This window comes from Pholcus phalangioides, unplaced genomic scaffold (genome assembly GCF_987345545.1).
Source record: "Pholcus phalangioides strain wild (caught in Gottingen) unplaced genomic scaffold, Ppha-v1.0 ptg000042l_1, whole genome shotgun sequence".
In the NCBI taxonomy this organism is placed as follows: domain Eukaryota; kingdom Metazoa; phylum Arthropoda; class Arachnida; order Araneae; family Pholcidae; genus Pholcus; species Pholcus phalangioides.
Window position 1 is genome coordinate 6401643 of NW_028301628.1, and position 27371 is coordinate 6429013.

General features: G+C 42.5%; 1 protein-coding gene, 43 non-coding genes and 7 pseudogenes across 44 annotated transcripts; 1 reads left to right on the forward strand and 50 right to left on the reverse strand.

Moving 5' to 3' along the window:
• Window positions 1-140: 140 nt before the first annotated feature.
• On the reverse strand, window positions 141-259 carry LOC149064326 (5S ribosomal RNA). Its single transcript, XR_016196027.1, has one exon. It is a non-coding gene; the product is annotated as a 5S ribosomal RNA (ribosomal RNA).
• A 201-nt stretch (window positions 260-460) lies between these two features.
• LOC149064327 (5S ribosomal RNA) lies at window positions 461-579 on the reverse strand. The gene has a single exon (XR_016195782.1). It is a non-coding gene; the product is annotated as a 5S ribosomal RNA (ribosomal RNA).
• A 201-nt stretch (window positions 580-780) lies between these two features.
• Window positions 781-898, reverse strand: LOC149064328 (5S ribosomal RNA; annotated as a pseudogene).
• A 201-nt stretch (window positions 899-1099) lies between these two features.
• Window positions 1100-1218, reverse strand: LOC149064329 (5S ribosomal RNA; annotated as a pseudogene).
• A 200-nt stretch (window positions 1219-1418) lies between these two features.
• Window positions 1419-1537, reverse strand: LOC149064330 (5S ribosomal RNA). The gene has a single exon (XR_016196078.1). It is a non-coding gene; the product is annotated as a 5S ribosomal RNA (ribosomal RNA).
• Window positions 1538-1736: 199 nt separating this feature from the next.
• LOC149064331 (5S ribosomal RNA) lies at window positions 1737-1855 on the reverse strand. The gene has a single exon (XR_016195844.1). It is a non-coding gene; the product is annotated as a 5S ribosomal RNA (ribosomal RNA).
• Window positions 1856-2056: 201 nt separating this feature from the next.
• Window positions 2057-2175, reverse strand: LOC149064332 (5S ribosomal RNA). The gene has a single exon (XR_016196028.1). It is a non-coding gene; the product is annotated as a 5S ribosomal RNA (ribosomal RNA).
• Window positions 2176-2376: 201 nt separating this feature from the next.
• LOC149064333 (5S ribosomal RNA) lies at window positions 2377-2495 on the reverse strand. The gene has a single exon (XR_016195899.1). It is a non-coding gene; the product is annotated as a 5S ribosomal RNA (ribosomal RNA).
• Window positions 2496-2695: 200 nt separating this feature from the next.
• LOC149064334 (5S ribosomal RNA) lies at window positions 2696-2814 on the reverse strand. The gene has a single exon (XR_016195881.1). It is a non-coding gene; the product is annotated as a 5S ribosomal RNA (ribosomal RNA).
• A 199-nt stretch (window positions 2815-3013) lies between these two features.
• LOC149064335 (5S ribosomal RNA) lies at window positions 3014-3132 on the reverse strand. Its single transcript, XR_016195845.1, has one exon. It is a non-coding gene; the product is annotated as a 5S ribosomal RNA (ribosomal RNA).
• Window positions 3133-3333: 201 nt separating this feature from the next.
• On the reverse strand, window positions 3334-3452 carry LOC149064336 (5S ribosomal RNA). The gene has a single exon (XR_016195783.1). It is a non-coding gene; the product is annotated as a 5S ribosomal RNA (ribosomal RNA).
• A 201-nt stretch (window positions 3453-3653) lies between these two features.
• On the reverse strand, window positions 3654-3772 carry LOC149064337 (5S ribosomal RNA). Its single transcript, XR_016195965.1, has one exon. It is a non-coding gene; the product is annotated as a 5S ribosomal RNA (ribosomal RNA).
• A 201-nt stretch (window positions 3773-3973) lies between these two features.
• On the reverse strand, window positions 3974-4092 carry LOC149064338 (5S ribosomal RNA). The gene has a single exon (XR_016196030.1). It is a non-coding gene; the product is annotated as a 5S ribosomal RNA (ribosomal RNA).
• A 201-nt stretch (window positions 4093-4293) lies between these two features.
• Window positions 4294-4412, reverse strand: LOC149064339 (5S ribosomal RNA). Its single transcript, XR_016195846.1, has one exon. It is a non-coding gene; the product is annotated as a 5S ribosomal RNA (ribosomal RNA).
• A 201-nt stretch (window positions 4413-4613) lies between these two features.
• On the reverse strand, window positions 4614-4731 carry LOC149064340 (5S ribosomal RNA; annotated as a pseudogene).
• Window positions 4732-4932: 201 nt separating this feature from the next.
• On the reverse strand, window positions 4933-5051 carry LOC149064341 (5S ribosomal RNA; annotated as a pseudogene).
• Window positions 5052-5251: 200 nt separating this feature from the next.
• LOC149064342 (5S ribosomal RNA) lies at window positions 5252-5370 on the reverse strand. Its single transcript, XR_016195918.1, has one exon. It is a non-coding gene; the product is annotated as a 5S ribosomal RNA (ribosomal RNA).
• A 199-nt stretch (window positions 5371-5569) lies between these two features.
• LOC149064343 (5S ribosomal RNA) lies at window positions 5570-5688 on the reverse strand. The gene has a single exon (XR_016195847.1). It is a non-coding gene; the product is annotated as a 5S ribosomal RNA (ribosomal RNA).
• A 201-nt stretch (window positions 5689-5889) lies between these two features.
• On the reverse strand, window positions 5890-6008 carry LOC149064344 (5S ribosomal RNA). The gene has a single exon (XR_016195877.1). It is a non-coding gene; the product is annotated as a 5S ribosomal RNA (ribosomal RNA).
• A 201-nt stretch (window positions 6009-6209) lies between these two features.
• LOC149064345 (5S ribosomal RNA) lies at window positions 6210-6328 on the reverse strand. The gene has a single exon (XR_016196031.1). It is a non-coding gene; the product is annotated as a 5S ribosomal RNA (ribosomal RNA).
• Window positions 6329-6528: 200 nt separating this feature from the next.
• Window positions 6529-6647, reverse strand: LOC149064346 (5S ribosomal RNA). The gene has a single exon (XR_016195976.1). It is a non-coding gene; the product is annotated as a 5S ribosomal RNA (ribosomal RNA).
• Window positions 6648-6848: 201 nt separating this feature from the next.
• Window positions 6849-6967, reverse strand: LOC149064347 (5S ribosomal RNA). The gene has a single exon (XR_016195840.1). It is a non-coding gene; the product is annotated as a 5S ribosomal RNA (ribosomal RNA).
• A 201-nt stretch (window positions 6968-7168) lies between these two features.
• Window positions 7169-7286, reverse strand: LOC149064348 (5S ribosomal RNA; annotated as a pseudogene).
• A 201-nt stretch (window positions 7287-7487) lies between these two features.
• LOC149064349 (5S ribosomal RNA) lies at window positions 7488-7606 on the reverse strand (annotated as a pseudogene).
• A 200-nt stretch (window positions 7607-7806) lies between these two features.
• On the reverse strand, window positions 7807-7925 carry LOC149064350 (5S ribosomal RNA). The gene has a single exon (XR_016195859.1). It is a non-coding gene; the product is annotated as a 5S ribosomal RNA (ribosomal RNA).
• A 201-nt stretch (window positions 7926-8126) lies between these two features.
• Window positions 8127-8245, reverse strand: LOC149064351 (5S ribosomal RNA). Its single transcript, XR_016196032.1, has one exon. It is a non-coding gene; the product is annotated as a 5S ribosomal RNA (ribosomal RNA).
• A 200-nt stretch (window positions 8246-8445) lies between these two features.
• LOC149064352 (5S ribosomal RNA) lies at window positions 8446-8564 on the reverse strand. Its single transcript, XR_016195977.1, has one exon. It is a non-coding gene; the product is annotated as a 5S ribosomal RNA (ribosomal RNA).
• Window positions 8565-8765: 201 nt separating this feature from the next.
• On the reverse strand, window positions 8766-8884 carry LOC149064353 (5S ribosomal RNA). Its single transcript, XR_016196033.1, has one exon. It is a non-coding gene; the product is annotated as a 5S ribosomal RNA (ribosomal RNA).
• A 200-nt stretch (window positions 8885-9084) lies between these two features.
• Window positions 9085-9203, reverse strand: LOC149064354 (5S ribosomal RNA). The gene has a single exon (XR_016195900.1). It is a non-coding gene; the product is annotated as a 5S ribosomal RNA (ribosomal RNA).
• A 201-nt stretch (window positions 9204-9404) lies between these two features.
• Window positions 9405-9523, reverse strand: LOC149064355 (5S ribosomal RNA). Its single transcript, XR_016195956.1, has one exon. It is a non-coding gene; the product is annotated as a 5S ribosomal RNA (ribosomal RNA).
• A 201-nt stretch (window positions 9524-9724) lies between these two features.
• LOC149064356 (5S ribosomal RNA) lies at window positions 9725-9843 on the reverse strand. Its single transcript, XR_016195781.1, has one exon. It is a non-coding gene; the product is annotated as a 5S ribosomal RNA (ribosomal RNA).
• Window positions 9844-10043: 200 nt separating this feature from the next.
• On the reverse strand, window positions 10044-10162 carry LOC149064357 (5S ribosomal RNA). Its single transcript, XR_016195981.1, has one exon. It is a non-coding gene; the product is annotated as a 5S ribosomal RNA (ribosomal RNA).
• Window positions 10163-10363: 201 nt separating this feature from the next.
• Window positions 10364-10482, reverse strand: LOC149064358 (5S ribosomal RNA). The gene has a single exon (XR_016195851.1). It is a non-coding gene; the product is annotated as a 5S ribosomal RNA (ribosomal RNA).
• Window positions 10483-10683: 201 nt separating this feature from the next.
• On the reverse strand, window positions 10684-10802 carry LOC149064359 (5S ribosomal RNA). The gene has a single exon (XR_016195862.1). It is a non-coding gene; the product is annotated as a 5S ribosomal RNA (ribosomal RNA).
• Window positions 10803-11003: 201 nt separating this feature from the next.
• Window positions 11004-11122, reverse strand: LOC149064360 (5S ribosomal RNA). Its single transcript, XR_016195874.1, has one exon. It is a non-coding gene; the product is annotated as a 5S ribosomal RNA (ribosomal RNA).
• A 201-nt stretch (window positions 11123-11323) lies between these two features.
• Window positions 11324-11442, reverse strand: LOC149064361 (5S ribosomal RNA). Its single transcript, XR_016195885.1, has one exon. It is a non-coding gene; the product is annotated as a 5S ribosomal RNA (ribosomal RNA).
• A 201-nt stretch (window positions 11443-11643) lies between these two features.
• Window positions 11644-11762, reverse strand: LOC149064362 (5S ribosomal RNA). The gene has a single exon (XR_016195990.1). It is a non-coding gene; the product is annotated as a 5S ribosomal RNA (ribosomal RNA).
• A 200-nt stretch (window positions 11763-11962) lies between these two features.
• On the reverse strand, window positions 11963-12081 carry LOC149064363 (5S ribosomal RNA). Its single transcript, XR_016195829.1, has one exon. It is a non-coding gene; the product is annotated as a 5S ribosomal RNA (ribosomal RNA).
• Window positions 12082-12282: 201 nt separating this feature from the next.
• Window positions 12283-12401, reverse strand: LOC149064364 (5S ribosomal RNA; annotated as a pseudogene).
• Window positions 12402-12602: 201 nt separating this feature from the next.
• LOC149064365 (5S ribosomal RNA) lies at window positions 12603-12721 on the reverse strand. Its single transcript, XR_016195886.1, has one exon. It is a non-coding gene; the product is annotated as a 5S ribosomal RNA (ribosomal RNA).
• Window positions 12722-12922: 201 nt separating this feature from the next.
• On the reverse strand, window positions 12923-13041 carry LOC149064366 (5S ribosomal RNA). The gene has a single exon (XR_016195785.1). It is a non-coding gene; the product is annotated as a 5S ribosomal RNA (ribosomal RNA).
• Window positions 13042-13241: 200 nt separating this feature from the next.
• Window positions 13242-13360, reverse strand: LOC149064367 (5S ribosomal RNA). Its single transcript, XR_016196071.1, has one exon. It is a non-coding gene; the product is annotated as a 5S ribosomal RNA (ribosomal RNA).
• A 200-nt stretch (window positions 13361-13560) lies between these two features.
• LOC149064368 (5S ribosomal RNA) lies at window positions 13561-13679 on the reverse strand. The gene has a single exon (XR_016195969.1). It is a non-coding gene; the product is annotated as a 5S ribosomal RNA (ribosomal RNA).
• A 200-nt stretch (window positions 13680-13879) lies between these two features.
• Window positions 13880-13998, reverse strand: LOC149064369 (5S ribosomal RNA). Its single transcript, XR_016196043.1, has one exon. It is a non-coding gene; the product is annotated as a 5S ribosomal RNA (ribosomal RNA).
• Window positions 13999-14192: 194 nt separating this feature from the next.
• On the reverse strand, window positions 14193-14311 carry LOC149064370 (5S ribosomal RNA). Its single transcript, XR_016196084.1, has one exon. It is a non-coding gene; the product is annotated as a 5S ribosomal RNA (ribosomal RNA).
• A 200-nt stretch (window positions 14312-14511) lies between these two features.
• LOC149064371 (5S ribosomal RNA) lies at window positions 14512-14630 on the reverse strand. The gene has a single exon (XR_016195888.1). It is a non-coding gene; the product is annotated as a 5S ribosomal RNA (ribosomal RNA).
• A 201-nt stretch (window positions 14631-14831) lies between these two features.
• LOC149064372 (5S ribosomal RNA) lies at window positions 14832-14950 on the reverse strand. Its single transcript, XR_016196048.1, has one exon. It is a non-coding gene; the product is annotated as a 5S ribosomal RNA (ribosomal RNA).
• A 200-nt stretch (window positions 14951-15150) lies between these two features.
• On the reverse strand, window positions 15151-15269 carry LOC149064373 (5S ribosomal RNA). The gene has a single exon (XR_016195998.1). It is a non-coding gene; the product is annotated as a 5S ribosomal RNA (ribosomal RNA).
• Window positions 15270-15470: 201 nt separating this feature from the next.
• On the reverse strand, window positions 15471-15589 carry LOC149064374 (5S ribosomal RNA). The gene has a single exon (XR_016195936.1). It is a non-coding gene; the product is annotated as a 5S ribosomal RNA (ribosomal RNA).
• A 201-nt stretch (window positions 15590-15790) lies between these two features.
• LOC149064375 (5S ribosomal RNA) lies at window positions 15791-15909 on the reverse strand. Its single transcript, XR_016196075.1, has one exon. It is a non-coding gene; the product is annotated as a 5S ribosomal RNA (ribosomal RNA).
• Window positions 15910-20735: 4826 nt separating this feature from the next.
• Window positions 20736-26214, forward strand: LOC149064376 (uncharacterized). The gene is made up of 3 exons (XM_089254660.1): window positions 20736-21229; window positions 22966-22997; window positions 25220-26214. Exons 1-3 carry the CDS (start codon window positions 20939-20941, stop codon window positions 25455-25457), a joined length of 561 nt encoding a protein of 186 aa, XP_089110786.1. The 5' UTR covers window positions 20736-20938; the 3' UTR covers window positions 25458-26214.
• Window positions 26215-27371: the final 1157 nt, after the last annotated feature.

Below are 27371 nucleotides of genomic sequence, written 5' to 3' on the forward strand. Positions count from 1 at the left end.
TCGAAACCACGCCATGAAGTTCCTTTTCTTAGAGCTGATGCATATAAACGGAGATAATTTCAACGATGCTTCATTTTCTAAAAAATCATTTTTCTCATTGGCAATGGTATTATTTGTTTGTATCAGCAGGAAAAACAAGGAGCCAACAGCACGCGGTGTTCCCAGGTAGTCACCCACCCAAGTACTAGCAGCGCCCGATGTTGCTTAACTTCGGTGATCGGACGAGAACCGGTGTATTGAACATGGTATGGCCGTTGGCGATAACGTGAAGGAGTAAGGAAAAATCAGTGGAGACAAAGAACAAAAGAGGTATCGGAAATTCGAAACCACGCCATGAAGTTCCTTTTCTTAGAGCTGGTGCATATAAACGGAGATAATTTCAACTATTCTTCATTTTGTAAAAAATCATTTTTCTCATTAGCAGTAGTATTATTTGTTCGTGGCAGCAGGAAAAACAAGAAGCCAACAGCACGCGGTGTTCCCAAGTGGTCACCCACCCGAGTACTAGCAGCGCCCGATGTTGCTTAACTTCGGTGATCGGATGAGAACCGGTGTATTCAACATGGTATGGCCGTTGGCGATCACGCGAAGGAGTAAGGAAAAATCAGTGGAGAAAAAGAACAAAAGAGGGACCGAAAATCCGAAACCACGCCATGAAGTTCCTTTTCTTAGAGCTGATGGATATAAACGGAGATAATTTCAACGATTCTTCATTTTGTAAAAAATCATTTTTCTCATTAGCAGTGGTATTATTTGTTCGTATCAGCAGGAAAAACAAGAAGCCAACAGCACGCGGTGTTCCCAAGTGGTCACCAACCCGAGTACTAGCAGCGCCCAATGTTGCTTAACTTCGGTGATGGGATGAGTACCGGTGTATTCACATGGTATGGCCGTTGGCGATAACATGAAGGAGTAATTAAAAATTAGTGGAGAAAAATTACAAAATAGGGATCGGAAATTCGAAACCACGATATGAAGTTCCTTTTCTTAGATCTGATGCATATAAAGGGAGATAATTTCAACGATTTTTCATTTTGTAAAAGATCATTTTTCTCATTAGCAGTGGTATTATTTGTTCGTATCAGGAGGGAAAACAAGGAGCCAACAGCACGCGGTGTTCCCATGTGGGCACCCACCCAAGTACTAGCAGCGCCCGATGTTGCTTAACTTCGGTGATCGGACAAGAACCGTTGTATTGAACATGGTATGGCCGTTGGCGATAACGTGAAGGAGTAAGGAAAAATCAGTGGAGACAAAGAACAAAAGAGGTATCGGAAATTCGAAACCACGCCATGAAGTTCCTTTTCTTAGAGCTGATGCATATAAGTGAAGATTATTTCAACGATTCTTGATTTTGTAAAATTCATTTTTCTCATTCGCAGTGGTATTATTTGTTCTTATCAGTGCGGAAAACAAGGAGCCAACAGCACGAGGTGTTCCCAGGTGGTCACCCACCGAAGTACTAGCAGCGCCCGATGTTGCTTAACTTCGGTGATCGGACGAGAACCGGTGTATTCAACATGGTATGGCCGTTGGCGATAACGTGAAGGAGTAAGGAATAATCAGTGGAAAAAGAACAAAAGAGGGACAGGAAATTCGAAACCACGCCATGAAGTTCCTTTTCCTAGAGCTGGTGCATATAAACGGAGATAATTTCAACGATTCTTCATTTTGTAAAAAATCATTTTTCTCATTAGCAGTGGTATTATTTGTTCGTGTCAGCAGGAAAAACAAGAAGCCAACAGCACGCGGTGTTCCCAAGTGGTCACCCACCCGAGTACTAGCAGCGCCCGATGTTGCTTAACTTCGGTGATCGGACGAGAACCGGTGTATTCAACATGGTATGGCCGTTGGCGATCACGTGAAGGAGTAAGGAAAAATCAGTGGAGAAAAAGAACAAAAGAGGGACCGAAAATTCGAAACCACGCCACGAAGTTCCTTTTCTTAGAGCTGATGCATATAAACGAAGTTTATTTGTACGATTCTTCATTTTGTAAAAAATCATTTTTCTCATTAGCAGTGGTATTATTTGTTCGTATCAGCAGGAAAAACAAGGAGCCAACAGCACGCGGTGTTCCCAGGTAGTCACCCACCCAAGTACTAGCAGCGCCCGATGTTGCTTAACTTCGGTGATCGGACGAGAACCGGTGTATTGAACATGGTATGGCCGTTGGCGATAACGTGAAGGAGTAAGGAAAAATCAGTGGAGACAAAGAACAAAAGAGATATCGGAAATTCGAAACCACGCCATGAAGTTCCTTTTCTTAGAGCTGATGCATATAAGTGAAGATTATTTCAACGATTCTTCATTTTGTAAAAAATACTTTTTCTCATTAGCAGTGGTATTATTTGTTCGTATCAGTGCGGAAAACAAAGAACCAACAGCACGCGGTGTTCCCAGGTGGTCACCCACCCAAGTACTAGCAGCGCCCGATATTGCTTAACTTCGGTGATCGGACGAGAACCGGTGTATTCAACATGGTATGGCCGTTGGCGATAACGTGAAGGAGTAAGGAAAAATCAGTGGAGAAAAAGAACAAAAGAGGGACCGGAAATTCGAAACCACGCCATGAAGTTCCTTTTCTTAGAGCTGATGCATATAAACGGAGATAATTTCAACGATTCTTCATTTTGTAAAATTCATTTTTCTCATTGGCAGTGGTATTATTTGTTCGTATCAGCAGGAAAAACAAGGAGCCAACAGCACGCGGTGTTCCCAGGTGGTCACCCACCCAAGTACTAGCAGCACCCGATGTTGCTTAACTTCGGTGATCGGACGAGAACCGGTGTATTCAACATGGTATGGCCGTTGGCGATAACGTGAAGGAGTAAGGAATAATCAGTGGAAAAAGAACAAAAGAGGGACAGGAAATTCGAAACCACGCCATGAAGTTCCTTTTCCTAGAGCTGGTGCATATAAACGGAGATAATTTCAACGATTCTTCATTTTGTAAAAAATCATTTTTCTCATTAGCAGTGGTATTATTTGTTCGTGTCAGCAGGAAAAACAAGAAGCCAACAGCACGCGGTGTTCCCAAGTGGTCACCCACCCGAGTACTAGCAGCGCCCGATGTTGCTTAACTTCGGTGATCGGACGAGAACCGGTGTATTCAACATGGTATGGCCGTTGGCGATCACGTGAAGGAGTAAGGAAAAATCAGTGGAGAAAAAGAACAAAAGAGGGACCGAAAATTCGAAACCACGCCATGAAGTTCCTTTTCTTAGAGCTGATGCATATAAACGGACATAATTTCAACGATTCTTCATTTTGTAAAAAATAATTTTTCTCATTAGCAGTGGTATTATTTGTTCGTGTCAGCAGGAAAAACAAGAAGCCAACAGCACGCGGTGTTCCCAAGTGGTCACCCACCCAAGTACTAGCAGCGCCCGATGTTGCTTAACTTCGGTGATCGGACGAGAACCGGTGTATTCAACATGGTATGGCCGTTGGCGATAGCGTAAAGGAGTAAGGAAAAATCAGTGGAGACAAAGAACAAAAGAGGTATCGGAAATTCGAAACCACGATATGAAGTTCCTTTTCTTAGATCTGATGCATATAAACGGAGATAATTTCAACGATTTTTCATTTTGTAAAAAATCATTTTTCTCATTAGCAGTGGTATTATTTGTTCGTATCAGGAGGGAAAACAAGGAGCCAACAGCACGCGGTGTTCCCATGTGGTCACCCACCCAAGTACTAGCAGCGCCCGATGTTGCTTAACTTCGGTGATCGGTCGAGAACCGGTGTATTCAACATGGTATGGCCGCTGGCGATCACGTGAAGGAGTAAGGAAAAATCAGTGGAGAAAAAGAACAAAAGAGGGACCGAAAATTCGAAACCACGCCATGAAGTTCCTTTTCTTAGAGCTGATGCATATAAACGGAGATAATTTCAACGATTCTTCATTTTCTAAAAAATCATTTTTCTCATTGGCAGTGGTATTATTTGTTCGTATCAGCAGGAAAAACAAGGAGCCAACAGCACGCGGTGTTCCCAGGTAGTCACCCACCCAAGTACTAGCAGCGCCCGATGTTGCTTAACTTCGGTGATCGGACGAGAACCGGTGTATTGAACATGGTATGGCCGTTGGCGATAACGTGAAGGAGTAAGGAAAAATCAGTGGAGACAAAGAACAAAAGAGGTATCGGAAATTCGAAACCACGCCATGAAGTTCCTTTTCTTAGAGCTGGTGCATATAAACGGAGATAATTTCAACTATTCTTCATTTTGTAAAAAATCATTTTTCTCATTAGCAGTAGTATTATTTGTTCGTGGCAGCAGGAAAAACAAGAAGCCAACAGCACGCGGTGTTCCCAAGTGGTCACCCACCCGAGTACTAGCAGCGCCCGATGTTGCTTAACTTCGGTGATCGGACGAGAACCGGTGTATTCAACATGGTATGGCCGTTGGCGATCACGCGAAGGAGTAAGGAAAAATCAGTGGAGAAAAAGAACAAAAGAGGGACCGAAAATCCGAAACCACGCCATGAAGTTCCTTTTCTTAGAGCTGATGGATATAAACGGAGATAATTTCAACGATTCTTCATTTTGTAAAAAATCATTTTTCTCATTAGCAGTGGTATTATTTGTTCGTATCAGCAGGAAAAACAAGAAGCCAACAGCACGCGGTGTTCCCAAGTGGTCACCAACCCGAGTACTAGCAGCGCCCGATGTTGCTTAACTTCGGTGATGGGATGAGTACCGGTGTATTCACATGGTATGGCCGTTGGCGATAACGTGAAGGAGTAAGGACAAATCAGTGGAGAAAATGAACAAAAGAGGGACCGGAAATTCGAAACCACGCGACGAAGTTCCTTTTCTTAGAGCTGATGCATATAAACGGAGATAATTTCAACGATTCTTCATTTTGTAAAAAATCATTTTTCTCATTAGCAGTGGTATTATTTGTTCGTATCAGGAGGGAAAACAAGGAGCCAACAGCACGCGGTGTTCCCATGTGGTCACCCACCCAAGTACTAGCAGCGCCCGATGTTGCTTAACTTCGGTGATCGGACAAGAACCGTTGTATTGAACATGGTATGGCCGTTGGCGATAACGTGAAGGAGTAAGGAAAAATCAGTGGAGACAAAAAAGAAAAGAGGTATCGGAAATTCGAAACCACGCCATGAAGTTCCTTTTCTTAGAGCTGATGCATATAAGTGAAGATTATTTCAACGATTCTTGATTTTGTAAAATTCATTTTTCTCATTCGCAGTGGTATTATTTGTTCTTATCAGTGCGGAAAACAAGGAGCCAACAGCACGAGGTGTTCCCAGGTGGTCACCCACCCAAGTACTAGCAGCGCCCGATGTTGCTTAACTTCGGTGATCGGACGAGAACCGGTGTATTCAACATGGTATGGCCGTTGGCGATAACGTGAAGGAGTAAGGAATAATCAGTGGAAAAAGAACAAAAGAGGGACAGGAAATTCGAAACCACGCCATGAAGTTCCTTTTCCTAGAGCTGGTGCATATAAACGGAGATAATTTCAACGATTCTTCATTTTGTAAAAAATCATTTTTCTTATTAGCAGTGGTATTATTTGTTCGTGTCAGCAGGAAAAACAAGAAGCCAACAGCACGCGGTGTTCCCAAGTGGTCACCCACCCGAGTACTAGCAGCGCCCGATGTTGCTTAACTTCGGTGATCGGACGAGAACCGGTGTATTCAACATGGTATGGCCGTTGGCGATCACGTGAAGGAGTAAGGAAAAATCAGTGGAGAAAAAGAACAAAAGAGGGACCGAAAATTCGAAACCACGCCATGAAGTTCCTTTTCTTAGAGCTGATGCATATAAACGGACATAATTTCAACGATTCTTCATTTTGTAAAAAATAATTTTTCTCATTATCAGTGGTATTATTTGTTCGTGTCAGCAGGAAAAACAAGAAGCCAACAGCACGCGGTGTTCCCAAGTGGTCACCCACCCAAGTACTAGCAGCGCCCGATGTTGCTTAACTTCGGTGATCGGACGAGAACCGGTGTATTCAACATAGTATGGCCGTTGGCGATAACGTGAAGGAGTAAGGAAAAATCAGTGGAGAAAAAGAACAAAAGAGGGACCGAAAATTCGAAACCACGCCACGAAGTTCCTTTTCTTAGAGCTGATGCATATAAACGAAGTTTATTTGTACGATTCTTCATCTTGTAAAAAATCATTTTTCTCATTAGCAGTGGTATTATTTGTTCGTATCAGCAGGAAAAACAAGGAGCCAACAGCACGCGGTGTTCCCAGGTAGTCACCCACCCAAGTACTAGCAGCGCCCGATGTTGCTTAACTTCGGTGATCGGACGAGAACCGGTGTATTGAACATGGTATGGCCGTTGGCGATAACGTGAAGGAGTAAGGAAAAATCAGTGGAGACAAAGAACAAAAGAGATATCGGAAATTCGAAACCACGCCATGAAGTTCCTTTTCTTAGAGCTGATGCATATAAGTGAAGATTATTTCAACGATTCTTGATTTTGTAAAATTCATTTTTCTCATTCGCAGTGGTATTATTTGTTCGTATCAGCAGGAAAAACAAGGAGGCAACAGCACGCAGTGTTCCCAGGTGGTCACCCACCCAAGTACTAGCAGCGCCCGATGTTGCTTAACTTCGGTGATCGGACGAGAACCGGTGTATTCAACATAGTATGGCCGTTGGCGATAACGTGAAGGAGTAAGGAAAAATCAGTGGAGAAAAAGAACAAAAGAGGGACCGAAAATTCGAAACCACGCCACGAAGTTCCTTTTCTTAGAGCTGATTCATATAAACGAAGTTTATTTGTACGATTCTTCATCTTGTAAAAAATAATTTTTCTCATTAGCAGTGGTATAATTTGTTGGTATCAGCAGGAAAAATAAGGAGCCAACAGCACGCAGTGTTCCCAGGTGGTCACCCACCCAAGTACTAGCAGCGCCCGATGTTGCTTAACTTCGGTGATCGGACGAGAACCGGTGTATTCAACATGGTATGGCCGTTGGCCATAACGTGAAGGAGTAAGGAAAAATCAGTGGAGAAAAAGAACAAATGAGGGACGGGAAGTTCGAAACCACGCCATGAAGTTCCTTTTCTTAGAGCTGATGCATATAAACGGACATAATTTCAACGATTCTTCATTTTGTAAAAAATCATTTTTCTCATTAGCAGTGGTATTATTTGTTCGTATCAGCAGGAAAAACAAGAAGCCAACAGCACGCGGTGTTCCCAAGTGGTCACCAACCCGAGTACTAGCAGCGCCCAATGTTGCTTAACTTCGGTGATGGGATGAGTACCGGTGTATTCACATGGTATGGCCGTTGGCGATAACATGAAGGAGTAATTAAAAATTAGTGGAGAAAAATTACAAAATAGGGATCGGAAATTCGAAACCACGATATGAAGTTCCTTTTCTTAGATCTGATGCATATAAACGGAGATAATTTCAACGATTTTTCATTTTGTAAAAGATCATTTTTCTCATTAGCAGTGGTATTATTTGTTCGTATCAGGAGGGAAAACAAGGAGCCAACAGCACGCGGTGTTCCCATGTGGGCACCCACCCAAGTACTAGCAGCGCCCGATGTTGCTTAACTTCGGTGATCGGACAAGAACCGTTGTATTGAACATGGTATGGCCGTTGGCGATAACGTGAAGGAGTAAGGAAAAATCAGTGGAGACAAAGAACAAAAGAGGTATCGGAAATTCGAAACCACGCCATGAAGTTCCTTTTCTTAGAGCTGATGCATATAAGTGAAGATTATTTCAACGATTCTTGATTTTGTAAAATTCATTTTTCTCATTCGCAGTGGTATTATTTGTTCTTATCAGTGCGGAAAACAAGGAGCCAACAGCACGAGGTGTTCCCAGGTGGTCACCCACCCAAGTACTAGCAGCGCCCGATGTTGCTTAACTTCGGTGATCGGACGAGAACCGGTGTATTCAACGTGGTATGGCCGTTGGCGATAACGTGAAGGAGTAAGGAAAAATCAGTGGAGAAAAAGAACAAAAGAGGGACCGAAAATTCGAAACCACGCCACGAAGTTCCTTTTCTTAGAGCTGATGCATATAAACGAAGTTTATTTGTACGATTCTTCATCTTGTAAAAAATCATTTTTCTCATTAGCAGTGGTATTATTTGTTCGTATCAGCAGGAAAAACAAGGAGCCAACAGCACGCGGTGTTCCCAGGTAGTCACCCACCCAAGTACTAGCAGCGCCCGATGTTGCTTAACTTCGGTGATCGGACGAGAACCGGTGTATTGAACATGGTATGGCCGTTGGCGATAACGTGAAGGAGTAAGGAAAAATCAGTGGAGACAAAGAACAAAAGAGATATCGGAAATTCGAAACCACGCCATGAAGTTCCTTTTCTTAGAGCTGATGCATATAAGTGAAGATTATTTCAACGATTCTTGATTTTGTAAAATTCATTTTTCTCATTCGCAGTGGTATTATTTGTTCGTATCAGCAGGAAAAACAAGGAGGCAACAGCACGCAGTGTTCCCAGGTGGTCACCCACCCAAGTACTAGCAGCGCCCGATGTTGCTTAACTTCGGTGATCGGACGAGAACCGGTGTATTCAACATAGTATGGCCGTTGGCGATAACGTGAAGGAGTAAGGAAAAATCAGTGGAGAAAAAGAACAAAAGAGGGACCGAAAATTCGAAACCACGCCACGAAGTTCCTTTTCTTAGAGCTGATGCATATAAACGAAGTTTATTTGTACGATTCTTCATCTTGTAAAAAATCATTTTTCTCATTAGCAGTGGTATTATTTGTTCGTATCAGCAGGAAAAACAAGGAGCCAACAGCACGCGGTGTTCCCAGGTAGTCACCCACCCAAGTACTAGCAGCGCCCGATGTTGCTTAACTTCGGTGATCGGACGAGAACCGGTGTATTGAACATGGTATGGCCGTTGGCGATAACGTGAAGGAGTAAGGAAAAATCAGTGGAGACAAAGAACAAAAGAGATATCGGAAATTCGAAACCACGCCATGAAGTTCCTTTTCTTAGAGCTGATGCATATAAGTGAAGATTATTTCAACGATTCTTGATTTTGTAAAATTCATTTTTCTCATTCGCAGTGGTATTATTTGTTCTTATCAGTGCGGAAAACAAAGAACCAACAGCACGCGGTGTTCCCAGGTGGTCACCCACCCAAGTACTAGCAGCGCCCGATATTGCTTAACTTCGGTGATCGGACGAGAACCGGTGTATTCAACATGGTATGGCCGTTGGCGATAGCGTAAAGGAGTAAGGTAAAATCAGTGGAGACAAAGAACAAAAGAGGTATCGGAAATTCGAAACCACGCCATGAAGTTCCTTTTCTTAGAGCTGATGCATATAAACGGAGATAATTTCAACGATTCTTCATTTTGTAAAAAATCATTTTTCTCATTAGCAGTGGTATTATTTGTTCTTATCAGTAGGGAAAACAATTAACCAACAGCACGCGGTGTTCCCAAGTGGTCACCCACCCGAGTACTAGCAGCGCCCGATGTTGCTTATCTTCGGTGATCGGACGAGAACCGGTGTATTCAACATGGTATGGCCGTTGGCGATAACGTGAAGGAGTAAGGAAAAATCAGTGGAGAAAATGAACAAAAGAGGGACCGGAAATTCGAAACCACGCGACGAAGTTCCTTTTCTTAGAGCTGATGCATATAAACGGAGATAATTTCAACGATTCTTCATTTTGTAAAAAATCATTTTTCTCATTGGCAGTGCTATTATTTGTTTTTATCAGTAGGGAAAACAAGGAGCCAACAGCACGCGGTGTTCCCATGTGGTCACCCACCCAAGTACTAGCAGCGCCCGATGTTGCTTAACTTCGGTGATCGGACGAGAACCGGTGTATTCAACATGGTATGGCCGTTGGCGATCACGTGAAGGAGTAAGGAAAAATTAGTGGAGAAAAAGAACAAAAGAGGGACCTAAAATTCGAAACCACGCCACGAAGTTCCTTTTCTTAGAGCTGATGCATATAAACGAAGATTATTTCAACGATTCTTCATTTTGTAAAATTCATTTTTCTCATTGGCAGTGGTATTATTTGTTCGTATGAGCAGGAAAAACAAGGAGCCTACAGCACGCGGTGTTCCCAAGTGGTCACCCACCCGAGTACTAGCAGCGCCCGATGTTGCTTATCTTCGGTGATCGGACGAGAACCGGTGTATTCAACATGGTATGGCCGTTGGCGATTATGTGAAGGAGTAAGGAAAAATCAGTGGAGAAAAAGAACAAAAGAGGGACCGAAAATTCGAAACCACGCCATGAAGTTCCTTTTCTTAGAGCTGATGCATATAAACGGAGATAATTTCAACGATTCTTCATTTTGTAAAAAATAATTTTTCTCATTAGCAGTGGTATAATTTGTTGGTATCAGCAGGAAAAACAAGGAGCCAACAGCACGCAGTGTTCCCAGGTGGTCACCCACCCAAGTACTAGCAGCGCCCGATGTTGCTTAACTTCGGTGATCGGACGAGAACCGGTGTATTCAACATGGTATGGCCGTTGGCCATAACGTGAAGGAGTAAGGAAAAATCAGTGGAGAAAAAGAACAAATGAGGGACGGGAAATTCGAAACCACGCCATGAAGTTCCTTTTCTTAGAGCTGATGCATATAAACGGACATAATTTCAACGATTCTTCATTTTGTAAAAAATAATTTTTCTCATTAGCAGTGGTATTATTTGTTCGTATCAGCAGGAAAAACAAGGAGCCAACAGCACGCAGTGTTCCCAGGTGGTCACCCACCCAAGTACTAGCAGCGCCCGATGTTGCTTAACTTCGGTGATCGGACGAGAACCGGTGTATTCAACATGGTATGGCCGTTGGCCATAACGTGAAGGAGTAAGGAAAAATCAGTGGAGAAAAAGAACAAATGAGGGACGGGAAATTCGAAACCACGCCATGAACTTCCTTTTCTTAGAGCTGATGCATATAAACAGAGATAATTTCAACGATTCTTCATTTTCTAAAAAATCATTTTTCTCATTGGCAGTGGTATTATTTGTTCGTATCAGCAGGAAAAACAAGGAGCCAACAGCACGCAGTGTTCCCAGGTGGTCACCCACCCAAGTACTAGCAGCGCCCGATGTTGCTTAACTTCGGTGATCGGACGAGAACCGGTGTATTCAACATGGTATGGCCGTTGGCGATAACGTGAAGGAGTAAGGAATAATCAGTGGAGAAAATGAACAAAAGAGGGACCGGAAATTCGAAACCACGCCATGAAGTTCCTTTTCTTAGAGCTGATGCATATAAACGGAGATAATTACAACGATTCTTCATTTTCTAAAAAATCATTTTTCTCATTGGCAGTGGTATTATTTGTTCGTATCAGCAGGAAAAACAAGGAGCCAACAGCACGCAGTGTTCCCAGGTGGTCACCCACCCAAGTACTAGCAGCGCCCGATGTTGCTTAACTTCGGTGATCGGACGAGAACCGGTGTATTCAACATGGTATGGCCGTTGGCGATAACGTGAAGGAGTAAGGAAAAATCAGTGGAGAAAAACAACAAAAGAGGGACCGGAAATTCGAAACCACGCCATGAAGTTCCTTTTCTTAGAGCTGATGCATATAAACGGAGATAATTTCAACGATTCTTCATTTTGTAAAAAATAATTTTTCTCATTAGCAGTGGTATTATTTGTGCGTATCAGCAGGAAAAACAAAGAGCCAACAGCACGCGGTGTTCCCAGGTGGTCACCCATCCAAATACTAGCAGCGCCCGATGTTGCTTAACTTCGGTGATCGGACGAGAGCCGGTGTATTCAACATGGTATGGCCGTTGGCGATCACGTGAAGGAGTAATTAAAAATCAGTGGAGAAAAATTACAAAATAGGGATTGGAAATTCAAAACCACGCCATGAAGTTTCTTTTCTTAGATCTGATGCATATAAACGGAGATAATTTCAACGATTCTTCATTTTGTAAAATTCATTTTTCTCATTGGCAGTGGTATTATTTGTTCTTATCAGTGCGGAAAACAAGGGGCCAACAGCACGCGGTGTTCCCAGGTGGTCACCCACCCAAGTACTAGCAGCGCCCGATGTTGCTTAACTTCGGTGGTCGGACGGGAACCGGTGTATTCAACATGGTATGGCCGTTGGCGATAACGTGAAGGAGTAAGGAAAAATCAGTGGAGAAAAACAACAAAAGAGGGACCGGAAATTCGAAACCACGCCATGAAGTTCCTTTTCTTAGAGCTGATGCATATAAATGGAGATAATTTCAACGATTCTTCATTTTGTAAAAAATAATTTTTCTCATTAGCAGTGGTATTATTTGTGCGTATCAGCAGGAAAAACAAAGAGCCAACAGCACGCGGTGTTCCCAGGCGTTCACCCATCCAAGTACTAGCAGCGCCCGATGTTGCTTAACTTCGGTGATCGGACGAGAGCCGGTGTATTCAACATAGTATGGCCGTTGGCGATCACGTGAAGGAGTAATTAAAAATCAGTGGAGAAAAATTACAAAATAGGGATTGGAAATTCAAAACCACGCCATGAAGTTTCTTTTCCTAGATCTGATGCATATAAACGGAGATAATTTCAACGATTCTTCATTTTGTAAAAAATCATTTTTCTGATTAGCTGTGGTATTATTTGTTCGTATCAGCAGGAAAAACAAGGAGCCAACAGCACGCGGTGTTCCCAGGTGGTCACCCACCCAAGTACTAGCAGCGCCCGATGTTGCTTAACTTCGGTGATCGGACGAGAACCGGTGTATTCGACATGGTATGGCCGTTGGCGATAACGTGAAGGAGTAAGGAAAAATCAGTGGAGAAAAAGAACGAAAGAGGGACCGGAAATTCGAAACCACGCCATGAAGTTCCTTTTCTTATAGCTGATGCATATAAACGGAGATAATTTCAACGATTCTTCATTTTGTAAAAAATCATTTTTCTCATTAGCAGTGGTATTATTTGTTCGTATCAGCAGGAAAAACAAGAAGCCAACAGCACGCGGTGTTCCCAAGTGGTCACCCACCCAAGTACTAGCAGCGCCCGATGTTGCTTAACTTCGGTGATCGGACGAGAACCGGTGTATTCAACATGGTATGGCCGTTGGCGATCACGTGAAGGAGTAATTAAAAATCAGTGGAGAAAAATTACAAAATAGGGATTGGAAATTCAAAACCTTGCCATGAAGTTCCTTTTCTTAGATCTGATGCATATAAACGGAGATAATTTCAACGATTCTTCATTTTGTAAAATTCATTTTTCTCATTGGCAGTGGTATTATTTGTTCTTATCAGTGCGGAAAACAAGGGGCCAACAGCACGTGGTGTTCCCAGGTGGTCACCCACCCAAGTACTAGCAGCGCCCGATGTTGCTTAACTTCGGTGATCGGACGGGAACCGGTGTATTCAACATGGTATGGCCGTTGGCGATAACGTGAAGGAGTAATTAAAAATTAGTGGAGAAAAATTACAAAATAGGGATCGGAAATTCAAAACCACGCCATGAAGTTTCTTTTCTTAGAGCTGATGCATATAAACGGACATAATTTCAACGATTCTTCATTTTGTAAAATTCATTTTTCTCATTAGCAGTGGTATTAATTGTTTGTATCAGTAGGAAAAACAAGGAGCCAACAGCACGTGGTGTTCCCAGGTGGTCACCCACCCAAGTACTAGCAGCGTCCGATGTTGCTTAACTTCGGTGATCGGTAGAGAACCGGTGTATTCAACATGGTATGGCCGTTGGCGATCACGTGAAGGAGTAAGGAAAAATCAGTGGAGAAAAAGAACAAAAGAGGGACCGGAAATTCGAAACCACGCCATGAAGTTCCTTTTCTTAGAGCTGATGCATATAAACGGAGATAATTTCAACGATTCTTCATTTTGTAAAATTCATTTTTCTCATTGGAAGTGGTATTATTTGTTCTTATTAGTAGGGAAAACAAGGAGCCAACAGCACGCGGTGTTCCCAGGTGGTCACCCACCGAAGTACTAACAACGCCCGATGTTGCTTAACTTCGGTGATCGGACGAGAACTGTTGTATTCAACATGGCATGGCCGTTGGCGATAACGTGAAGGAGTAAGGAAAAATCAGTGGAGACAAAGAACAAAAGAGGGATCGCTAATTCGATACCACGCCATGAAGTTCCTTTTCTTAGAGCTGATGCATATAAACGAAGATTATTTCAACGATTCTTCATTTTGTAAAATTCATTTTTCTCATTGGTATTATTTGTTCTTATCAGTGCGGAAAACAAGGGGCCAACAGCACGCGGTGTTCCCAGGTGGTCACCCACCCAAGTACTAGCAGCGCCCGATGTTGCTTAACTTCGGTGATCGGACGGGAACCGGTGTATTCAACATGGTATGGCCGTTGGCGATAACGTGAAGGATTAATTAAAAATTAGTGGAGAAAAATTACAAAATAGGGATCGGAATTTCGAAACCACGCCATGAAGTTCCTTTTCTTAGATCTGATGCATATAAACGGAGATAGTTTCAACGATTCTTCATTTTGTAAAATTCCTTTTTCTCATTGGCAGTGGTATTATTTGTTTTTATCAGTGCGGAAAACAAGGAGCCAACAGCACGCGGTGTTCCCAGGTGGTCACCCACCCAAGTACTAGCAGCGCCCGATGTTGCTTAACTTCAGTGATCGGACGAGAACCGGTGTATTCAACAAGGTATGGCCGTTGGCGATAACGTGAAGGAGTAATGAAAAATGAGTGGAGAAAAAGAACAAAAGAGGGATCGGAAATTCAAAACAACGCCATGAAGTTCCTTTTCTTAGATCTGATGCATATAAACGGAGATAATTTCAACGATTCTTCATTTTGTAAAATTCATTTTTCTCATTGGCAGTTCTTATTATTTGTTCTTATCAGTAGGAAAAACAAGGAGTCAACAGCACGCGGTGTTCCCAGGTGGTCACCCACCCAAGTACTAGCAGCGCCCGATATTGCTTAACTTCGGTGATCGGACGAGAACTGGTGTATTCAACATGGTATGGCCGTTGGCGATAACGTGAAGGAGTAATTAAAAATTAGTGGAGAAAAAGCACAAAAGAGGGACCGGAAATTCGAAACCACGCCATGAAGTTCCCTTTCTTAGACCTGATGCATATAAGCGGAGATAATTTCAACGATTCTTCATTTTGTAAAATTCATTTTTCTCATTGGCAGTGGTATTATTTGTTCTTTTCAGTAGGAAAAACAAGGAGTCAACAGCACGCGGTGTTCCCAGGTGGTCACCCACCCAAGTACTAGCAACGCCCGACGTTGCTTAACTTCGGTGATCGGACGAGAACTGGTGTATTCAACATGGTATGGCCGTTGGCGATAACGTGAAGGATTAATTAAAAATTAGTGGAGAAAAATTACAAAATAGGGATCGGAAATTCAAAACCACGCCATGAAGTTCCTTTTCTTAGATCTGATGCATATAAACGGAGATAATTTCAACGATTTTGCATTTTGTAAAAAATCATTTTTCTCATTAGCAGTGGTATTAATTGTTTGTATCAGTAGGAAAAACAAGGAGCCAACAGCACGCGGTGTTCCCAGGTGGTCACCCACCGAAGTACTAACAACGCCCGATGTTGCTTAACTTCGGTGATCGGACGAGAACCGTTGTATTCAACATGGCATGGCCGTTGGCGATAACGTGAAGGAGTAAGGAAAAATCAGTGGAGACAAAGAACAAAAGAGGGATCGCAAATTCGATACCACGCCATGAAGTTCCTTTTCTTAGAGCTGATGCATATAAACGAAGATTATTTCAACGATTCTTCATTTTGTAAAAAATCATTTTTCTCATTAGCAGTGGTATTATTTGTTCGTATCAGCAGGAAAAACAAGGAGCCAACAGCACGCGGTGTTCCCAGGTGGTCACCCACCCAAGTACTAGCAGCGCCCGATGTTGCTTAACTTCGGTGATCGGACGAGAACCGGTGTATTCAACATGGTATGGCCGTTGGCGATAACGTGAAGGAGTAATGAAAAATGAGTGGAGAAAAAGAACAAAAGAGGGATCGGAAATTCAAAACAACGCCATGAAGTTCCTTTTCTTAGATCTGATGCATATAAACGGAGATAATTTCAGCGATTCTTCATTTTGTAAAAAATCATTTTTCTCATTGGCAGTGAGAATGAGTATTATTTGTTCCTATCAGTAGGAAAAACAAGGACCCAACAGAACGCGGTGTTCCCAGGTGGTCACTCACCCAAGTACTAGCAGCGCCTGATGTTTCTTAACTTCGGTGTTGGGACGAGAACCGGTGTCTCATCAGAACGTTTTTATTTAAGAAATTCTCTCACGACATATTGAATCACCATTGTACACCCTATTCCTTCCCCGTATAGGGTCGTGACCAACACTTCAGGAACCACTGTATTAAAATGATAGATGTGAAGAAAGAAAACCCTTTTTCAGATAGTTGAATCTTAGTTGAATATTATTCGCCTCAGGTGCCAGAATTTCTATGATTGGTCCTGGCTGTGGATCACTTAATTGATTTGTAAATGTGCCACAGGTTACTTTAGCGATCTTTAAATGCGTCACCGGCTACTTGAGTGGTATTTAAGTGTGATCTGGAGTTGTGCCGCAAGTCAGTTCAGCCATCTGGAAATGTTCTACAGATCGGAGTGCGAATGTGTCATGTGCCACTCAAGTGATCTAAAAATATCTCTCAAGCCACTTTGGTGATCTGAGATTTGCCTTGGATCACTTGGATGATTTTAAATGTGCCCCATGTTACTTTAGCGATCTTTAAATGAGTCTCGTGCTGTTTAAATGATGTTTTAGTGGGATCTAGAAATGTTCCACGCGTCATTTGAGTGTGTCTCCGGTCATTTAAATGATCTGGTGATGCGTCGCTTAGTCCAATTTTTTCAAATTTAGTTTTGAGTTCGTGGGTCTCATCATGTGACACCGAGCGTCCCATTTGGCCAGCAGGCCATGAATTGAGCATGTATGCTTTGACCTCTTCTTTAACATCACAAGGGGGTGCCAAAGTGCGTGCTTGCTCCTGCTGGCGAAGCATCTAGTTGCGGCCTCGGTTCAACCAATGGGAATGCACAAAGAGTGTATTATGCAGTCACTTCATAGCGCCGCTGTGGTGGTCGAGTGGTCATAATGACGGACTCGCATCGCGAGGATCAGGGTTCGAAAAGGAAAAACTGGTGGCAGATGGCAGCACTACACATAACAAGCATTACACAGAAACAAACTTTACGTCAGGTTTCACTACACGTACACACACATTCCCGCATGTACCAATTCGTTAGAGGTTCCGCAGAGGAATATGAACGAGGTACATGTGTGGTTTAGTAGTAGTCACTTCATAGCCATCCGCGCCAACAATCGAATCTTCTTCCTGGCACGTGTCAACGCCTTCTCTATCAGAAAGCCTCCGCGTGAAGCTTTGATGTGTCACAGAAGTCGTCCATTTCACCTGTCCATATACCGGGCCGACGTATGCAAAATCTGTACCTTTTTTTTGCAATAGCTATAGGTGGAATGGACGATTTTAGTGACGTCACGAGCTTCGCGTGGTGGCTTTCTGCTATAGAAGTTGGCAGGAAAACACCTGCATGTTGGTAATGACAATATGTAGTGAACTCTCTACATAGGTGGAGATAGACTTGGAAGTCTGAAAGTCTGAGGGGGCACGGTCATTATTGCTGGGGGGGGGGGGCAAGATGATGATGTTGATTCATCTATACATATATATACATTAGATCAGTCGACTTCACCTTTGATGCTGTATCTCCGCCCATATCTCCGTATCTCCGCCCATGACTCTCTACCCCCCCCCCCATCCCCTCATCTATTTTCTCTTACGACACACGCATAACGCACGAATCGAAGTTCACTTATTAGTATACAACGAATTCAGAGGCGGCTGGAAGAATAAAACAACCGGAAATAAAATAGCAGAAGGAAAACAAAGTTCGTGAAATATGGAGTTAATAGAAATGAGAGTTCGTGGATTTTAACATTAGCTCTATGGCAAGCTGTTCGGGACAGAGAAATAGTTCGTAAAGAAGAGCGTGTTCTTAAAAATTGCAGGTTCGTAAAATCGAGCGTCCACTGTATGTAGTGGGAAAGAAAAACAGAGTTTCACGTTTTACCCAACACCAACTATAGTCTGCTGGTTCACCACACATCCCATTTGACTAAATGGAATGTATGGTCATCGCACTTGCAAACGGGATTTTTTTCGGATATAGTTATCATTAATCGGTTATTGTTATCAAAACGATGCGATCACATTAAACGTCGTGGACTCTACTACTAAATCAGACATACTCAATATTCCTCTGAGGAACTTCTAACGAATTGATGCATGTTGGAATGTGTGTGCGTGTAGTGAACCTTCCATAAAGTTTGTTCTGCGCAATGTTTGTTGTGTGTGTAGTGCTGCCCTCTGCCATCAAATTTTCTATAACTATGCATGAAGTCTAATGATTGAATAGTATATGCCGTTGTAGGCCTGTTGCTATCTGCGGCGAGACTTTTTGACGGGGAGATCGGAAAAGAAGGGAAAGGAAACGCAACAAAAAAAGTGTGAACAGAAAGATAGGCGCGGTCGCCGGCAGTGGTGTATTTAGCAGGCTATAGTCTAGGGTAAGTTCGGAAGGGCGGCAAATTAGAGAAATAAGTGACCAAAAAAATTAATAGACCGAGAGAAAAGCAGCGAAACCTTTATAGTCCGCCATAAATCCACCTCTGCCAGAGAGCGAGAGCATATGTCATTGAGTGACCAAACGAGTGACCTAGGGAGTCTGCGGGCACGTGAGTGAGCAAAAGAGTGACCTAGAGCGTGTGCAAGCATGTGAATGACCAAAGGAGTGATTTAGAAAGCTAGAGAGCAGGTCAGTCAAAAGAGTGAAACAGAGTGCGTACTAGCATGTGACTGATCAAAAGAGTGACCCAGAATGCCTAATAGAAAGTGAAAATCACAAAAGAGTGATCTAGAAAGTTTCTGAAACTAATGACCTAGAGCGTGTACAAGACCATGAATGACCAAAAGAGTGACCTAGACATAACGAATGAATGAACACGCCAGAACTTTGCCACTGGACTTATCTCGTTGTCGAGATCTCGGGCATGTGGGGGGAGCCCCCCCCCCTCCAGCGTCAAAGTTAAAGCCTATACTGATCCAATGTATCCGCGTATATATGAATTGACGTCATCATCATGCCCCCCCCCCCCAGACTTTCAAGTCTATCTCCGCTTATGGACCTAGAAGAGTACGGGCAAGGATATGAATGATAATGATTGATCTAGCTTGTGCAAGTATCTGAATGACAAACGAGTGACCTAGAGCAGTGTCGTCTTAAGGCATGGGCCCACCCGGGCACGGCCCGGGGGCCTTAAGAGAAAAGGGGGGCCTCACAAAATGGGATCTGGTTGAGATTTTTGAAAATTTGCCTAGTAGGCCCTGACCTAGAGAGTATATGAGCAGTGGAGTCACCTAGAGAGTGAATGAGTATTGGAGTGACCTAAGGTGACCTAGAGAGTGTACGTGTATTGGAGTGACCTAAGGTGACCTAGAAAGTGTATGAGCATTGCCATTGGAGTGACCTAAGGTGACCTAGAAAGTGTATGAGCATTGCCATTGGAGTGACCTAAGGTGACCTAGAAAGTGTATGAGCATTGCCATTGGAGTGACCTAAGGTGACCTAGAAAGTGTATGAGCATTGCCATTGGAGTGACTTAGAGAACATGGATTCAGGTCAGTAATTACTGACCCAGATCTGGGTGTGCTTACACTCGCTTGCAAGCATATAGGAGTGACCAAAAGAGTCAGCAAGCGTGGATTGACTGAAAAAAGTGACAGTGTGAATTAGTGACAGGCATATTTACCGGCCCGGGTTCGAACCCAAGGGAGGAGGATATTCAGTGGCGTCGGAGCCGGGGGTGCTGTGGGTGCTCGAGCACCCACGGAAGTTTGTAGAGCGGGTTCGAGCACCCACAGAATTGATTCAAAAATCGAAATTTCCTATATGAATCTCAAGACGGGCACCCACAGGTTCGAAACAGTTCCGACGCCCCTGAGGATATTGATAAGATATTTTCCCTAACGAACTCGAGGCGACCACCGATAGACAGCGCCTTCACTTCCAACCCATCTCACTAAATGGCAGTAAATTGCACTATAGCGATATGGCCAGAGTTGGTGTTTGGTGAAGTAGTAGGCATATTTACCGGAGTGATGGCCAAGATGGTTACAGCCTACTCTATGACCATTCAGAATGGGTCGTCAAAAGAAATTAAACAAGAACGGGAGATGGGCGGCAAAATGCGTGTAGCCCACAGGCGGCGAAACCGTAAATCCACCTCTGGCCACCGACTGCACTCGACCAACACCTTCTAGAGCAAGACTCTACTCCTCCAGAAGCGTTCGGCCAACCGTACCCGATAATAAAAAGGAGCTGGCGTGAGAGGCGTGTTGCAGGAAAAAGCAGTCGTACCACATTTTCCTGTTTGCGGAGTGAACGGCGTGTCGCGCTGGGCGATTCACGTCGCACGCAGCGTTATTAAAAAAAAAAAAAAACCGCTTCCTACACTTTCTGAAATAAACAAATCATTTCACGACATTGCCAAAAAAAAAAAAAAATTCTCGCCAATTCGGGGAAAAAGCTCCATTTTATGGAACTCACGGTCTCTTTCAACTCGCCAAACGACAACAACAACAAAAAATCTCGTCTGTGTCACGGAATCACAGGAAGGTTCACAGTCAAAAGCGAAATTCGATCGCCAAAAAACAACCGATTATTATTATTTAATCGCCAACGATCACAGCGGAGATAGAAAGAGAGAGAGAGAGAAGTCAATATGAAAGTCAGTTGGCCTAGTAAGCTATATAGTGAGAAAGTGAAAGAGAGATGTCAATAAAGAGCTCCCGCGGGGGCTTCTTAAATTAATCGAACCGTGTTCACGCGCGAGATGTCGATTAACTAATTAGGTTATGACAGTTGTTGGTGGTGGTGTAAATAGATAATGGAGGACGCCAACACGAGGAATGTTGTGATCGACGGCGACAGGATAGTGATATGCAGCGGTGCCTCGTATTGTTACTTCGCCCTGTCGATATTGTTGTTCTCGGTGGGGACCGTCATCACGATCCTCGCCCTGGACGAAAATGACGGCGTCTTCGCCAATTTGACGCACATGTGGCTCGTGGGCCCACTTTTCATCAGCTCTGGGCTCATGGTCGCCGTAAAGACTATCCTGTACCTTCGCAAGGAGACCATGATCATGTTCCTGACGAGGCAGAGATCATTGCTCAGGGTGAGTTTGAGCTCTTGTTTTGTACTCCGTGTCACTCTTTCTCGTCGCTCACATCATCACATGCTTGCACACTTTCTTGGTCACTCGCGATCTCTCCCATGCGCACACACTGTCTGTGCCACTCTTTTGGTTGCTCCTGTGCCTACACACTCTTGAGATCACTCTTTTGGTCACTCCTATGCTTATTATGCACTCTTTGTGTCTCTCACATGCTCTCTAGTTCACTATTTTGATCGTCCATTCTCTTGGTACATTGCTCTCTAGGCACTATTGGTTGCTCAATGACCTACGCGATTGCCATGGCCCCCCACAAGGATTGGGCTGACAGGGCTCTAGCCTTGGGCCCCGAGACAATTCTCTTTGGTTGCTCCTGTGCCTACACTGAGCCCCTACACCCCTTCTGTAGTTAATTTATAGCGTAAAGAAGTAAAAAAAATTATGATAACCATCCCGGGGTAGGGCTAGAGTCCTGTCGCGCCCCCCCCTCCTATGTGGGGGCCATTGCGCACTGTCACTTTTTTTGGTCTCTCTCATGCTTACACACTATTTTTTGGTCAATCACATGCTTGCACTCTTGGTCTCTCCCATGTTCACACTCTCTAGGTCACTCCAATGCTTATTACACGCTCTTTGTGTCTCTCACACATGCTCTCTAGGTCACTCTCTTGGTCGTCCATTCTCTTGGTACATTGCTCTCTAAGCACTATTGGTTCCTCAATGACCTTATGACCTCCATGACAATTATGCTATTGCCATGGCCCCCACAAGGGTTGGGCTGACAGGGCCCGAGACAATTCTTATAATTTTTTGCTTTTCACATTATAAATTGACTATAAAAGAGCCCATATAAAGTCTGACTGAGGCCCCGCAGAAGATCCCAGCCCAGGGGTCTTGCTCCAGGATGTGGAGGCCACAGCGATTACTATCTCTAGGTCACTCCTATGCTTGCACACACTGTCACTTTGTTTGGTCTCTCCCATGCTTACACACATTATTTTTTGGTCACACTTTTGGTCACTCCAATGCTTACAGACTCCTTTGGTCACTCTGATGCTTACACACTCTCGACATCACATGCTCAAACACTCTCGACATCACACTTTAGGTTGATCACATGCTTGCATGTTCTCTGTCATTCCATTGGTCAGATTGGTCGTTTAGTTACACTCTTATTACCACTCACTGACCTGTTCCACGTTTTCCAGGGTAATTTTGGTCATTTACATGCTTGCAAATTCTTTAGGTCACTCTATTGATCGCTCCCTTGCCTGGTCATTTGCTCTCTTGATCACGCTTTTCTTTGTTCACATACTTGCACATACTATTTTGGTTACAAAGTATACGTCACTTTTGACCACTCACTGACCAAGTCCCTCGCTCTCCAAGTCACTTTTGGTTACTTACATGCTTGCAAACTGTAAGTAACTCCTTCAGTCACTCACTGACCTAGTCCCTCATTCTGCAGCAAAGACAGTTTTATGATTTTTTTTTTACTGCCCATGAGCGAAACAAGTTTTGCCGCCTTTCCCCCCATTCAAGTCTAATTTTCTTGAGCACTCATTGCTCAAAATCCCCCCCCCCCACGTAAATGCTCTCATAATATCATATAAAAGTTTATTTCCTCCTTGATTACCCGTGTTGAAATCATATGTGAAGGTCGAAGCATGTTGTTTATTTGTTATAATCTTGGATTTGTTAATGTTTCGATTTATTTAAGTGTGTATTTTCTTTGGTAGGAATTCCATTACCCAGGACTGGATATCTCGAGGCGAGTATTTTATAAGGATTTCTGTTATTTGATGTAAACATTGTGTTTGTTTTATGGAGAAGAAAAAAAATTGTGATTTTAATGCATACAGTAGAGCTTCATACACTGAGCATGACAAAAATGTGGGTTGAATCTATGGCCATTATGAGTGTCCCAGGGCGATGAGCAATGCTCTCGGCTTCCCTACAAGTCAGGGGCGGCTTAAGCAAGGAGTATGGTGCAGCAGGTTGTAAGGGGGAGGGGTTGCCTAGACTTTTGTTTAGACATAAGTTTTTAAAATTTCGTTATAATAAAAATTCACACGAAATACCACAAGCTGTCACTCTTTTTGAGCCATACCTTGACAATGAAGATGCTGAGGAAAACAGAGGCCTGGGCAATATCTCCAAGATATCAAGTGATAGCTATGTAGGAGGTATTGGCCTAGGGCTGCAACACCAGAAACAAGGATGAATTCTATCACACAGGGCCAGTTCACATTTTGGTGCCCCCCCCCCCCCCAATAATTTTTCAGGAGTGGTCAAATAATGGCAATGAAAGAATTTGGATTCTCACTTGCACAGATTCCTTTGCACCAGAAACCCCTCGCACTTCTCTAGTTTCTGTCCTGGAAACCTTGGAGTAGGTATTTTGGCAATAACGAAGCCCAACTCTTATGTTGGAGATTTGCGATTAATTGAAGAATTCAACCCTAAAAGGAAGAAAAATATGACAGCTAACCAATAAGAGCCGCAATGTGGGGAAAAGGTATCCGAAATAATTAAACGGTGAAACAATCTTGGACCAAAAAAATACAGAATTTCTTTAAAAGCAGGACATATGGTCAAGGGTATTTTGTTGGGTAAAGATTGGTTTGCAGGGATAAAAAAAAAAATCGGGTTTATCCCAGAGTACCCTATAGTCTAGAGTTTTTTAAGCCTCCCAACAGGATCATCTTCACATGCGGCTTGTGAAGCTTTGCACCTGGGTGACAGGTGAGCTCGAACTGCCTCTTGGTCTCAGGACAATGAGCAATGCACTCGGATTCCCTACAAGTCTTACATGATCATTGAGCGACATAGCTTAATCAGATACCTGAAATTTTTGGAAGGATGAGTAAACGTTAATAATTCGCTTAATTAAGTAATTGTGCTTCTACCTGTTCAAGATCGACAATAAAAAATATGTATATCCTACTTGGAAAGACAAAAAGGTGTCACTCTATTCGGTTCTATTGACTGATGTTAACTTTAACAACTCTTAACGGGCTTCTTGCGTATGCGGGGCTGCAACCAGGGGAGGGAGGTCTGGTGCCCTGGGCGTTAAGTTTACTCTTTTTCCTACTGAATATACTGAAAGCTTTTGCTTTGTAATTAAAGTGAAACTATTTTTTTGTGATTTTTCTGCCTCAGCTAACAGACATTTTCTTTGACATGAATGCACCCGCTAACAAAAAAAGCAGCTGCACCGTTAGCTGGATTTTAGTGGCAATCGTAATCAAAATTACTGTCACCCGAGCCTGATTGATTCATGTCCACCCCAGAATCTTTTTCAAGGTGTACCTTAACTTCTCTATCTGAAACTTTTTTAACTGTTTCATGTAAAATGAAAGATTTGGCTTTTTATTCTGAAATGAGTTATCTTTGGCAGAGGTATCAATGCCTCAAAGCAGAATGTTTAGAACTGTTCTGCGACTAGCCCTCAGCTGACTGGAAATGTTCTGTGGTAAAAATCCTCATACATGTTTTGTTTTTTTTGCACTTTTTCTTAAAATTCTTCCAAATTGTTCTGCAGTAGCGCTAATTGTTCTGCGACGTACGTCGCAGATTTTGCCACATTCTGCTTTGGGGTATCGATGTATCTTGAGGGCAGTGTTGTTGTCTAAATCAGTAGGTATACTCTTTGACATTCTAACACCTATGGACCAGACCTGTACTGAAATGAGATAAATAATTTGCGGACCTCCTCATGACCAAGACGTATAAAAACCAGAATCATAATGGTATTTTGAAAATTTTAATAAATTGTTATTTGATAAATCTAAAATTAAGTAGCGGCTGCATGAAATGTTTTGGGGGGATTGTCCGTAGGGGATTTTCTTATTTTTAAACTCTTATTATCACAAAAATAGGACTCTAAAAGAAAAAGCTGATAAGACCTCTGGTATTATTGGTGAATCTGGCATGAGATGAATCGCTGTCCAATTTCTTTGTGTTAATCAATTTTCCTTTTTTTACCCTCAGGAGTTGTAGCAACCTTACGAGACCTCCCTCATACGACACGGTGATTGGCAACCATGCTCAAATGACTCATCTCATGATGGATCAAGACCTTCACGACTCCAGTTCGAGCCACGAAGTGAGCATCCTGGCTGCTTCTACTCCCGTCAGCAGCATCATGGAGAATCCGCCACCGAGTTACGAAGAAGCTCTTCTCCTAAATCAAAGTGTTCAGGACGAATCTTCTCAGCAGATCCGCTGACACTTACAGACAGTCCGTCGCTCTATGCGATGGAAATAGGTTGTAAACGTTCTTAGTTTAGAGCTCTGATAGCAAGCGAAATGTATATGCATACTAAAGCTTTTTGCTGATCTTCTCGAGTCGCGATTCAATCCTGTTTGTTTCAGAGAAAATGGGTGAAAAATGACTTACTCTTTTACTCTTCTTCCCTATTGTTCCGTCTGAATCGACCTAATATTTTTGAGTCCACCGAAATATACAGCTAGGATATTCGCTTAAACTAGCATGCATTATATCGATTACAAACATTTCTGAAATGTCAAAGTTAGTTTAGTCACAAGCAACGATAAAGTCAAGTGTTGGTAAGTCATTGTTTTAATCAGCGTTAGTTGATGAATGATTCATTTTTATTCTGTGTGAATTTTTTTTGTTGCAAGTGGTTATTCTAATGCTTTTCAGTGTAAAAAATCATTTGCCGAGAATGTTATGAAGTATTTTAAAAGTATTCAAATGTACGAATCTGTAGTTGACATTCACTAAAGCCATCCAAACTACCCTGTGGGGTTAATGGGATTACTAAATCGTTTAATAACAAGAGAATCTCTTTAGTTATATGAATGGAGATCTGTCGTAAATTTATTTGTCGAAATAACTCTGCCGAGTGTATTCAGTAATCTTTTAATCTGTATCTCGTGTTGTCATCTTGTGATCATGGAAATGGTCTTTTAAGTATTTTTAACATTCCACTTTTATTATGTTTCCCGTTGCTGAATTTAAGGTGTTTCGTTGTAACAGCTATTTAATGCTTACAAAATTTTGAATGTTTTTTAGGTACATATTTTTCTAGTTTATTTCTAGCATCATGTTAAAGAAACGGTTATTGATGATTTCATGGAAATCGAACGTATATTTTAATATGATACCTGGGATTTTTCCAGCCCTGGTGTGTATCAGGTTGACTAAAAAATTGATATTGGCACCTGAAATTTTCTTTGTGTAGTTAGTAAATTATAGGCTGAGAGCAGCACAAAATGTTTGGAATTTATAGTGACACATCTACCGTCATCAAAGAGTCACTGTGTCCTGAAGAAGTCAAAAGAAGCGTTATTTTGGACCTTTTCCCTTCAGGTAAAAATTTTTTTTGGCACCTAAAAAACATTTTCTAGCACCTAGATTTTTCCGCAATTTGTCCATCCCTGATAAATTAGGGCTTAACAAATCCTGGGTAGCCACAGTAACTAAAAAAATACTGTGATCACTAAATTGGGGTCTAAGGACAACATTGACCTTACCAAATGTATGCCTGTGTGTCCATTGGCTTGGCAAGGGGTTTGTTAAATCCCGAGAAAAGTTTAAAAATTTATATATTTTGGACTGTCCTTTTTTTGACAAATAAATATATGCTTGAGCCCTTGAGAAATTTTTCTGACACCTAAATTTTTTTTTTGTCAAGACCTGACACACTGACATACCGGTTTGGATAGCTGTCGATGTACCTGGAAGCCTTCAGAATTTTTACCCTAATTGAAATCTTCCAGCTGTGAATGAGACTCTTCCGATTTTTTGTATACCTTTTTGAAAACTTCAGTGAAAATTCCCAAATTATGCTTCACGGAAATCAAAACCCCTAAAGAAAATGATAGTCTTTGTAATACCCAGGCTGACCATGTTTCTTCGTGGAAAAATATGGAAAATTAGGGACCCTAATAGCTTTTGACCTTTTGAAGATTGGAAACACCCTGCTTCCCGTCTTAGAGAGATATCAAACACCCATCTTTCTGGATCCGGAAAGTTTTATTAAAACAAAAAAAACAGTCACCTGAGAAGAAGGCAACAAAATATAAAATAAATAATAAAAAAATTGATACAATCATCTTGAAACATTAGCAATCGCCAATCTGGAATTGTATAATGGATAAATACATTTGTAAACAA